The following is a 12,457-nucleotide window of genomic DNA, read 5'->3' on the forward strand; positions in this document are numbered from 1 at the left end:
TGTCAGGGATCCTAATACTATGCTCAACATCACTATAAGCTACTGAAACCCTCTCTTTCTCAAAAGCTCTTAAGTGGAGTCAAATGGGCTTCCTGTAACCCGGCACCTTGTCTCAATCAGATGTTACCCAGATCAATAGGTGCACCACTTGGTACGAGTCCAGTGCGATACGTTATCGCGGGTCATTGTTGTTCTGGACATCTCACATTATTTCGTGCATATTGATCAAACTTGTTTTCTTTCTTTCTTGGACTGTTCCCGCCACAAAGAGCTGCAGCTGAATGTGTATTGAAAAGGCATTTTGCCATTAAATGCTCCTCTTTTCTCTCCACGCTTTGAAACGCCATCTTTCTCCATGCCTCTCCTCGAAAGCAGCGGAAATAGCAGTCATTACCGAAAAGCCCTGAGAGAGAAATACAGTCAAGTGTGAAATCATGAAAGCTGGCAGCACAAAGGAGAGTGCTTATTAAGTTATTAGGTGCTTTGAGCCTCATCTATATTTTCTGAGCACAACCCCTTTACCACTCACCCCTCCTCCCTCCTTACATGTCACTAATTTACCTTTCAGAGACAGAGAACAATGGGCCTTTCAGAAGTTCACATTATTTGACAAGCAGTGCTGCAATGACACAGTTCTGTGGGTTTGCATCTAGCGCTTTACAGTCAAGCGTGCCTGCAGTACATTCTGCATTAGTAGAATGTTAACACTTTGCTAATGTAGAAGAAAATAGACCAGGTGTGCTCATTGAGTGCACTTTTCAATCAAAACATTTTATTACACACGTTCGTTGGCAATGAACATTATTCCTAGTAGCCGGGGGGGGGGGGGGGGGGGGGGGGGGCACGCCACAGGCCCAAAAGCTCAAGGAATAGGGTTTAACCTGTGATTTCATGCTGTATTTTTTATTTATGTTTTTTTCTATGAATGTGGTCATTAAGGTCCACAGAATGAGAGGCCTGCTTTGCCGGAAAAACCGGTATACCACACCATAGACAACCAATATAAGGCAACATTTTCCAAATGTGACAATTGTGACAAACTAGGGGGTTTTCATGATTCTGAATCCATTCCAAGCATTAGTTTTGCACGAAAAACACTCCTTGGCATGAATTCGGCCATAGTCACTTGCCAAAATGTGCCCAAATGTGCTGTCCTCATCACATTTATGATGACGGCTATGACCGTTTTTCGTGCAAAACCAATGCTTGGAATGGATTCAGAATCATGAAAACCCCCTAGTTTGACACGTCACAATTGTCACATGCTACTTAAAGCATTTGGGAAATTGTTTTGTTGTCTATGGTGTGGTATACAGCCATGGCCATAACTTTTCTTTCGTGATGTTTCCGGCAGAGCAGGCTTCTCATTCTGTGGACCTTAATGACCATATGAATAGAAAAAACACAAATAAAAAGTACGGCATGACATCACAGATCCTGTCCAATGTTGGGTGACTGGCTCCCCGGCTATAGAGTATATGGAACTTCTACAAGATTTAGACCTGAACATGTGACAACAATTAGCCTCCAGGTGTGTGAGTCAACGGACTGCCGCTACAACACGAAGGAAAAAACCCCAGAGCTCTTTCATAAATCAGCTCCAGGCAGCAGCATTAAAAAACAAACAAAAAAATTACTTCTGACATAACAATAAAAGTAATATATTCTTGAATTGTGATAATATTGTTATGTACAGTACTAAGTTGCATTGTACCTCCTAACATTATGTGGGAGTCTTTGTTCAGAATGCATGCAGGCAAATCCAATGTTTACCTTCAGGACGGACTGTCCACACTGTCGTGTTCAGACATTGTTGACCTATAATAGGCCTCACTCACACCTGTGTCCTGTGTCTTCTGGGTGTCATGGTCGCCTCAATGCATTTCCAATGGGAGTCACATGGTTTCATGACACAACCTTGTTGCACGGCTGTCTTCTGCCCTAGGGATATCCCTATATGATTCAGGGGAGATATTAAAGGGACACTTCACCCTTTTTGCAAAAAAATATATGTTAATGACGTTTAGAAACTTTAGATCACTTTCCTGGGGGTATTTATGTGTGTAATATGTGGTTTTAGATATTTTAGATTGTAGCAGTGAGCCTGTTGTCTCTGATGTCATGGACACTGGTCTCACTACCTTCCTGGACTACAATTCCTATAATTCTTTGGTGCACTGCTCCTCCTTGTGGATAGAGGGGAGAGCTGTCTAAACTGAGACAACATGTAGTCCAGGAAGGAAGTGAGCCCAGTGTCCATGACATCAGAGACAACAGGCTCACTGCTACAATCTAAAATATCTAAAACCACATATTACACACATAAAGACCCCCAGGAAAGTGTTCTAAAGCGTCTAAACGTCATTAACATATATTTTTTTGCAAAAAGGGTGAAGTGTCCCTTTAAGACTTTCAGGCCATCAAGCTGAGGTCGTGAGCCACTCTGCTACACTATAGTAAGCATTAGTGAGGACCAATTATATGAAGATACATTGGAAATGGGTTTTTAATACCAAATTGGTCTAATATTCCTAAGAAAGAGGCAAACGTGAAAATAGACGATCTACAAGCTCACGTTGTGACTTGTGAGCGGCTATTTTCCACATTATTTATCTGTGGAAATTAGTGTGACATGTGACTTCCATTGGAAATGCATTGGGGCGGCCATTAAACACGGACAAGACACAAGACACGGACGAGACAGCTGTCTCAATAGTGTGAGCGAGGCCTTACTGTATCTGCATTGGGTTGCTGTGGTCATATATATTATATGACCACTAACTAAGACCGAGACACATCTTTAGAAATCAGAGTATAATAGTATTTCGAAACATGGTCTTAATAGGTTAAGGGAGGGTGAACACAAAATAGCCTTAGATTAAGATGGCAGATATTCTCTGCAGGGGGAATGTATAAGGCAACATTTAACTTATAGATTAATCAAATGTTTAAAATAAGCAGCTAAAAAAAAAAGATAACATTTTCTAAATATGAGGCCTTGCGCTATGAGAGGTATTATTTGCTCTGGACGAATTAAATATTAAATATTTTACCCACGAGTTGGTATAGAGCAAAATATGAAAAGAAGACTTAAGGTCACCACACACCGAGCGCATTTTTCGGATTTCTAGTGGCGTTTCTCCATCGGTTTTCCGAAAAACACGTCCAGTGGGCAAACCACCTTTATTGTCAAACCTGTTCATCGCCCCTTCTAACCTCTTCAGTACTGTTAAAACGGGAATGGTTTGAGGTTGATTTGGAAGCATGTAAATGTAATAGAACTGATCAAATAAATCAATCATTATCAGTGATCGATCTCTTAATGGAAGGAATTACCGTTGGAAATTGATTCGGCCCAGAAGCATTAAATATTTTATTATTTGTGTTAATTATTTTTGTCCTCGTTATTATTATCCTTTATATTTGACTTAATGTGAATTTGGAAAATGCTCAATGTATTTGGCCATCATATCAAATCACCTGATGCTTTGTACCCGCAGTGGATACAAGCCTTACCAACCACTGTTCTATCTTACTGTACAGTAACTACAGTAAGTCATTTTTAAACTTTTCAAATTAAAAGTTAAATTAACACACTCTACTGTCCACCATCAATGCCCTTCTTTTTGTTTTACGTAAAAAGTATTACTTTTAATCTAAAGAAGATTTATTGAAATAATAATTGCAACCAAACAGGCTCAAAGTGCTTTACAGCACTTACAGTAAACCTTATATATATATTTGGTTGCCTGGAGTCACCCAGGGCTCTATTCTAGGTGCCCTCCTGCTTTCTCGCTATAAATATCTTCGCTGAAAAATAGCGAATCTGCAAGCTCCCAAACGAGTCGCGACACATTGGGTGCTTGTAGATCGCCGAATGTTCGCCCCCAATAATTGGGATTCGATGGTTTTTGTGGTTAAATGAAAAACATAAAAAATATAGCTAGAGCTCTCTGCTGGGACTGTTTCCCCCGCGACCCGGATCCGGATAAGCTGTTGGAGGTGGATGGATGCATTGTATATTAAGTTTATAAAAAAATAAAATAAAATGGGTGACTACGCAGAGGATCAACTGGTGGATACTCAGTTCCACGATTCTTAAATTCCATTTAAGGAGGAAAATATTTATATTTTGATGACAAGTATACACTACAGGTTTCACCAAAGAGTATCGAAAGGCCCTGAAATATGGCGTGTCGGGCATGGCGTGTACACAGCCCCATCTGGAATGTTCATTAAACTCAGGGCACTGCCAGAGTGAAATTAACAATCACGATGTTCTGTGTATTAAAAGATCCACCATAAAAATAAAATAAAAGACTACACGACAACCAACAACAGCAACAACCGGAGAACTGCTGGCCAAACGACCTGCTGAAGCCCCTCCCTCTCATCCCTTCATGATCATCATCCCAGCTCCTACTTCATCTCCTCCTCCTCCTCCTCCCCCGCCAGGGGCTTCATCTCCTCCGCCCTCGACTCCACCAGTGGTTCTGTGACCTTGTCCTCCGTCGTGGTCGTTGCTGCTGGGGTCCCCTCTCCCTCCTCCGTCCCTCTCTCGCCCCCCTCCTCCTCCTCCTCCTCCACCACGGGACCCTCCATCACGGGTTCGATCATGTCCAGCTCCTCGAAGGACGAGCCGCTGCCCACGGACTCGTCTGAGCCGCGCTCTCTGTGCTGCAGGGGGTCGTGGTGCTGGTCGCCCTCCTCGCCGTCGCCCAGGTCCCTCAGGGGCAGCGAGGAGGCCAGGGAGGCGGCCGTGGACGCCGCCAGAGACGTCTCCCTGCTGTCCCAGGGCGCGCCGCCGCTCACCGAGCTGCCGTCACTGTGGGAGTCTGCGCCTATAGCGTCACGACAGACACACGCACACACACACACAGACACAGACACACACACACACACACACACACACACACACACACACACACACAGACATAGACGGGTCAACAGGGATGCTGTCTGTCTTTGCACAAAATCAGCCTATAATGGGCATAGTATCCCGAGTGTTTATTTAACTGAAATTGAGAGTCGCAAAAAGTTTTACGCTCTCAGACAGAAGGTCGAAATAAAATTCAAGGTCTTGATGATTTGACACGGCAAGCTCTTTCTCTAGCTGAAAAACATATTATGAATGCGTTGTTTTGGTCATTACCGCAAACTAATACCCTCATCTAATCTGGATCTAAAGGGTAATTGACTCATTGCTAATATGAAGTTAAAGTGCATATCTGGAGATAAACATGGCATGAGAATGAAAAGTGTGAAATGTTGCAAGAAATGCACAGGAATGTTCACACACCTAAAATGTGCAAATAAAACTGTAAATACAAATACATTTTTGCAATGTAATTGCAACGATTTAATGACACTAAAACGACTTTCTGTTGGAATAAAAACCTTCTTTAACATTCCATGTGTTAATGTGGCTAAAATTATATATATTATATATATTTTGGTCAATTGTGGAGTTTCATTAGCACCAACTTGTGAATGAAACCACTGGGAGGGGTCACATTATGATGGCAGTGATGTCCATCCTCTGACAAAAAGATGTTCTAGATTTTCACAGTTAATATTTATATTTTTCATATGCACATTACTGTTGAGGTTCAAACAGAACTGACCAGTGGCGTGCAGACATTTAGAGGGGCAGGTAACAAAGGCACCTTGTGCAGCGCGTGGAACCGGCCGGTGGCCTTAATAGTGTGAGATTGATAGATTTTGGGGCATAAATAATATATTAAAAGTTTTTTTATCAATAATTTATCATTGTCACCATGGTCCACATACTGTACACTGTACAAAAAATATATTATATTTTAAAATGGCACATTGCTGTCCAGAGGGCAAGGGCAGGTGGTGCTCTATAGCACCCCCTAGTGTCTATCTGTGCACCCCACTGCAACTGACATACTGTATACAGTAACAATTAACACATCACTATAAAATATGTAAAAACATCAAGAAGACGATTAGCTTAATGTGATGGAGATTTCCTCAATGCACTACATGATGATCAGCTTGCTAATGCTTTCAGAACAATTATGATCACTGATTCTAAATCATTAAAAAAGCCATTCATAATCCCTGCATCACCTTCTTAGGTAGGGTTGTGTGTGTGTGTTTGTGTGTGTGTGTGTGTGTGTGTGTGTGTGTGTGTGTGTGTGTGTGTGTGTGTGTGTGTGTGTGTGTGTGTGTGTGTGCGCGCGCGCACGTGCCCCTTTTGTAGCAGCATGCTTGAATCCAGCAAGGGCATGCATTGATATGCCAAAACAATTAAGTCTCACATTGAACATGAATGGAAACTGTGCTCAAAGACCCATCATTCCTGCATGGTACAAACGAACCACATAATAATATAAATGATTCACCTCATGAATGAGTTCTTTTCGTGAGACCTTGCTGCAAATCCTGCGCAACGTTATAAATTAACATAGGCAGCACAACCATGGTGTCTGTCAGGTCTGCAAGAGATTGGACAAAACAGCTAGACGAGATATCAGACCTTTTTCCAGGTTTGATTGATGACAAAGACACCTGACACCTGACACACCCTCCACGAACAGCAGCCACAGCCAGCGACCCAAGGTTGAATTTCCTAGTTTTAACCCATTTAGACCTGAGGACGATTCTACAAAATGTCCTCTAAATTTTCTGAAAAATGTTTCTATGTCAGTCGTCCTCAAGCGTCAAGTACCCTAAAATATTATCTGTATTTGGCCACCGACCCCCATCTGAAAATGTGTTGTTCCAGGGACCCCCCCCCCCCCCCCCCCAGAAGCACTGGCTCTGAAAGAATATATATTCAAAAATTTGCACTACATTTTCATGATTTTTAAAAAACAGCATAGATCATAGCGCGGCACTCGGTGCTTGTGGATCTTCTATTCCAATAGCTAAAGTATAATATAATGCTTAAAAAACCAAAAACACCCGTCCAGAATGGGTTAATACTGTATAAAGCAATAAATTAAGTGTGTGATACCAAGTGAGGAACAAGCCTGACCTCTATCCCATGATGTGGAATAAATCACTCAAAGACATTTTCTAATTTGATTTCGCCCTCGAAATGTTGGATTTTCCCCTCTTACTAGTCCATGAGCAGCAGCAGCAGCCTCCAACTAACCAGGATATTACTGAATCGTTCCCTCACCTCACTGGAAACAACCTTTCAAACACACCATCTGTGAATAATACAAATAAAACGTTTCTACAGTCTATATACCAAAGCCTTTACCAGCCTCAGAAACACAGACGTTTTATTTACAGGGAGAGAAACAAAGTCTGGGACGGATCAGTCCTCTAGAGTAGTGCAAACGTCGATCACTATCTCTGCTGATTTCTGATAGTCTATCTACACCTTTGTTCAGTTGACGCACACACGCACACATGTACTCCTCTCTCTTTTAGGGGTTTAGGGGCGACCGTACCTGATACCCCTAACAGTATGTAAATATTCCTGGCCAGTTTGTACTGCGTGAATAAATAGTGAAAACCCCTGGCAGAAGAGTAGGATTATATATCTTATATCTATGATCAGTGTTCAGAGAAAAGGAGGACACATCTTGTCCTGTGCTTCTCTATCCCACGAGAGTCTAAAAAACACAATATGATGATTTCCTTCCGTTACCTTCACGCCCAAAACAAAACTCATCCACACATCAGTCGGATGTTTGCACTTAACGTGCCATCTGGGGATCACAAATAATACAGTAAACAACACGGAGAGTCTCCAGAGTCTCCCTGCCTGCCTGCGGAGGTCAATCCTTTCCCATTCCTCCATAAGGATCTCACATCGCCTCCGGAATCTAATTATCAACTCATGGATTCAACAACATCTGATCCTGTCTGCTATATATATCATCATACGCGGTAGTATTATGCGGGAGAGGTCATTAACCCATTCTGGACGGGAACCCCTGTTGGTGTTTTTAAGCATTATGTTATGCTTTAGCTATTGGAAAAATAGCAGATCTACAAGCTCATAGCACGGCACTCGGTGCCGTGCTATGAGCTTGCAGGTCTGCTATTTTTGAAAAATCTTTCAAAATATATGCTTTCAGAGCAAACGTTTTTAACTAAAATCTTTCAAGTCCCTAGAACTACATATTTCCAGGTGGGGGTCGGTGGCCAATTACATATAATTTCCGGGGATCCTTGACATGAAATAGTTTGAGAACCACTGATATAGAAACACAGGTTATTCAGAACCACTGATATAGAAACACAGGTTATTCAGAACCACTGATATAGAAACACAGGTTATTCAGAACCACTGATATAGAAACAGGTTATTCAGAAAACGGTCATGATTTAGAATCGAACTTAGGTCAAAATGGATTAAGGCCGTTTAATAATGGACTGAGAAACATCCTGTTAATTAGTCGGCAGGTCCAAACGAAGCCAAACAGTCATCAGGGATGGCCTTCAAGGGGAAACGGCTCCAGTGTGTAATGGAGTGTGAATAGACTGTAAGCATCACCCATCGTACATCAGGGGATGTGCAGGCAGGGGGACACCGATTGTTATAGTGTGCGTTTATACGTTACGCAAAAATGTTATCCGGAATGTTAATTTTAGCCACATGAACTCTAGCTAAAGTGTCCCTTTTCTGGAGAGAGCTTGCATGAACCCAACGCGCTGTGAGCTTGCAGACCGTCGCCAATGTTTTAGGATATAGGTAGGGCTCCATTTTCGTCACGGCTAAACCCCTTATCCCTAAACTTCTTTGCCTATTTTTACTATTTTGCAAAACATTTTTGAATAGTTAAAATGGTCAGTCTACAAGCTCACAATGTGTCAATGTAGATTGGCTAGTTGAACTATTAAAAAATATATTTTGTAGTAAAAAATGGCAAAGAAGTTTAGGGATAAGGGCTTTAGCGGTGACGAAAATAGAGCCCATAGTGAACTAGAGAGTGAAAATAGAGCCCATAGTGTACTAGAGAGTGCTCCGATCCATCAGCCACCGATCGGACGCTTTTCACTCCAAATCACTCCATCTGGCGAAACCAACCGTTTGACCGCCAGGATTGATTCATCTATTTATCGCGCATTGCCAAGGCTCTTCCCCTTTCAACCCTTATTTTGAAGAGCCAAATATCCGCAACCGGGTGTTACGATGACATAATGCTGTGTGTGGTGTCTTTGACTGGTTGTTGTTCTCTCGCTCAACCCCTTTTCATATCAAGGACCATAATTTATTCTGCATTTGAGCCAGGGACCACCATCTGATGAGATTTAACCAGGGACCACCATCTGATGAGATTTAACCAGAGACCACCATCTGATGAGATTTAACCAGAGACCACCATCTGATGAGATTTAACCAGGGACCACCATCTGATGAGATTTAACCAGGGACCACCATCTGATGAGATTTAACCAGGGACCACCATCTGATGAGATTTAACCAGGGACCACCATCTGATGAGATTTAACCAGGGACCACCATCTGATGAGATTTAACCAGGGACCACCATCTGATGAGATTTAACCAGAGACCACCATCTGATGAGATTTAACCAGAGACCACCATCTGATGAGATTTAACCAGGGACCACCATCTGATGAGATTTAACCAGGGACCACCATCTGATGAGATTTAACCAGGGACCACCATCTGATGAGATTTAACCAGGGACCACCATCTGATGAGATTTAACCAGGGACCACCATCTGATGAGATTTAACCAGGGACCACCATCTGATGAGATTTAACCAGGGACCACCATCTGATGAGATTTAACCAGGGACCACCATCTGATGAGATTTAACCTGACTCGGACCCAAAACTAAAGACTTCTTCTTCCACAATTCCATGCTGTATTGTATTGATTCTAATTGTGTAGACTTCTTGTAACAATTATTTAACTCTAGACAGTGTCAAATGAAACCAAATGGACCCTTATGGGTCCATTTGGTTTCATTTTACACTGTCAAGAGTACAAAAAAAGGTAACATCAATAAAAGAGAAATATGTGCAGGTGAGAAATGAAACCCATGGAGGAATTATATGGTTTTCACCAAAGATAATATACAAATAGTAAGTAGACAAAGTAATCAAACATGGGTATGGAAAATAACAAATACAACAACAAATACACTTGTGTAAAGTATGCGTGCGTGCGTGCGTGTGTGTGCACGCGCCTGATAAGTGAGTTAAAGATCCATACGGGTCCATTTGGTTGTAGCTGGGTACCACCTGGGAACCCCCTCAAAGACCACTGGTGGTCCCCGGACCACTGTTTGAAAACCACTGCACTGGGCCATTCATTATCAGCCCTCCAAAACTGGGACTACTGTACACTACTGCTACATGACATCTTTTACTGTAGATAACAATTGACTCAATTAGTTGCCAAATTGGGCCCATTGGGATTATTAGTGGAGAATCTCTTGAAGGTCTTGTTCGTCAAGAGGTTTGAAACGGAGAAGAGGGGGTTTTAAGGAGGTAATTAGAGACAGACAGGAGCACCGAGGAGACATGAAGAGAGGGAGGGGACACTGGGAAAAGACTTAGAGAGGGAGGGGACACTGGGAAAAGACTTAGAGAGGGAGGGGACACTGGGAAAAGACTTAGAGAGGGAGGGGACACTGGGAAAGGACTTAGAGAGGGAGGGGACACTGGGAAAAGACTTAGAGAGGGAGGGGACACTGGGAAAAGACTGGGAAAAACGGAAAGAAAGAAAATAACATAATAAAGTGTTATTCTCATTTATATTATAGCCAAAATGAAGCTGGGAGGCACTGCCACTGGTCATTATGAAGACCTGTTTGTTTTTAGGGAGAATTCTCCATTGATGAAGCTGGCAAAGAACACTGTATTTAGTCTCATCCATCCACTCTCTCTCGTCTCAGGCGTAGTGGTTACCACGGTTACCTCACAGCAACACAGTCTTGGGTTCGAACCTCAGCATGGGGGCTTTCTGTGTGAGAGTCTGCGTGTGTCCGTCTCATGTTTGCGTGCGTTTTCCCCCTGGTTCATTCCCAAATCAAATCAAATGCAATGCCCTTGAGCAAGGTACTGGCATCATGTTTTTAATTTAACATTTATTTAACGAGTATATACAGTACCATTGAGATAAGAGATTTGTCCTGGCCCCGGGCACCGCACTGTGGCTGGTCACGATACTCCTCCTAAGTAGTTAGGAATGGTCAAATACAGAGTGGCGGTGGCTCAGGGTAGAGTGGCCGGATGGTAACCGCAAGGTTGCCAGTTCGAACCCGGGTTCCCCCAGAGTTAGTGTCGAAGTGTCCTTGAGCGAGACTCTGAACAACTGCTCCTGATGTGCTGCTGGTTGGTGCCTTGCATGGTTTCCGCCGCTATCGGTGTATGAATGTGTGAAATGATGCACATGCAATGTAAAGCGCCTTGGATAAAGGCGCTATATAAATGCACCCTTTACCATTTACAAATTAAATGTGTACCGCGTGCGCTGCATTAACAATTTCCCATGCTCTTCCGCCTGGATATGGATATCAGTAATAGTATGTTATTATGTAAAACACGGAACAGCACAAACTCAACCCACTTGCAACACTCCACTGCCATTGGCTCCGTCACCTGCAATTACACTCCATTTATAGACACAGAACATACAATTTGACTGTGTTTAATTGTAGCGCAATTAGAATCAACCAGGAGACCTCAATAATACATTAATTACAGCATTACAATAGCAAATTGACTACGTACAGTACACACTGTACAGCCTACACAATGCTCTCTTTCTCGTCAAATCACCCCAACAAAAGGATACACCACCCGGTAGCTGACTGGAAATGGAGATGGTCAACAACGTTCCTTGTTCTATTCCAGATGGAGACAATGGGCTCTATGCACACAGAATAACTCTTCCTACTTCCGGGCCCCTTCCCTACTTCTGTGTGTGTGTGTGTAAAGTTGGCGTGTAAAAAACAAAGCCTGCGTGTCTACCTAGCCATTTGTTTGTAACGTACTGTATATAATAGTACACACTTTCTGGAGCCAAGGATATATTTGGCCGTGGACCCCCTGCATGTGCCAGGCCAGGGACCTCCATAAGAGAAGACTTGTGTTAAGAAATAAACTAAATTATTCACTCAATTTTACAAACATTTAAAAGATCTTTCAAAAATGTTCACGAAACTTCACGAAGTGACTCGCTGTGAGCTTGTATATCTGCTATTTTTTAGAAAGTTACTGTTCTAAACCACTATAGTACGGTCTACTCTGTCCGTCTACAAATGTCAGGAATCTGTCTGCGTCTTTTTAATAAATAAACACATTCAGGAATTGCGTGAATGCAAGTATGGGATACACAGGTTTTCTCTCTAATGCCCCTCAAACATTCACAGATTGTGTGTGTCCGTGTGTGTGCTTGCGTGTGTGTACTCCCGCCATCTGAAGATGCTCGAGGCATTCCATATTAAATGCCTCCAACGCATCCTAAAAGTCACCTGGCGAGAAGCGCAC

At 42.6% G+C, this 12,457-nt stretch overlaps 1 protein-coding gene across 1 annotated transcript in view; it reads right to left on the reverse strand.

Moving 5' to 3' along the window:
• Positions 1-4,587: 4,587 nt before the first annotated feature.
• Positions 4,588-12,457, reverse strand: part of tex264a (testis expressed 264, ER-phagy receptor a) — a gene marked incomplete at its 3' end in the record, with an annotated part of 98,857 nt that continues 90,987 nt past the window's right edge. Inside the window, exon 4 of the mRNA XM_080787154.1 lies at positions 4,588-4,841. Within this exon, the coding sequence (XP_080643280.1) occupies positions 4,588-4,841 (254 nt within the window). The remainder of the gene's footprint in view (positions 4,842-12,457) is intronic.

The sequence above is a fragment of the Protomyctophum bolini genome (assembly GCF_963924005.1).
Source record: "Protomyctophum bolini genome assembly, chromosome: 2".
Taxonomy (NCBI): Eukaryota; Metazoa; Chordata; class Actinopteri; order Myctophiformes; family Myctophidae; genus Protomyctophum; species Protomyctophum bolini.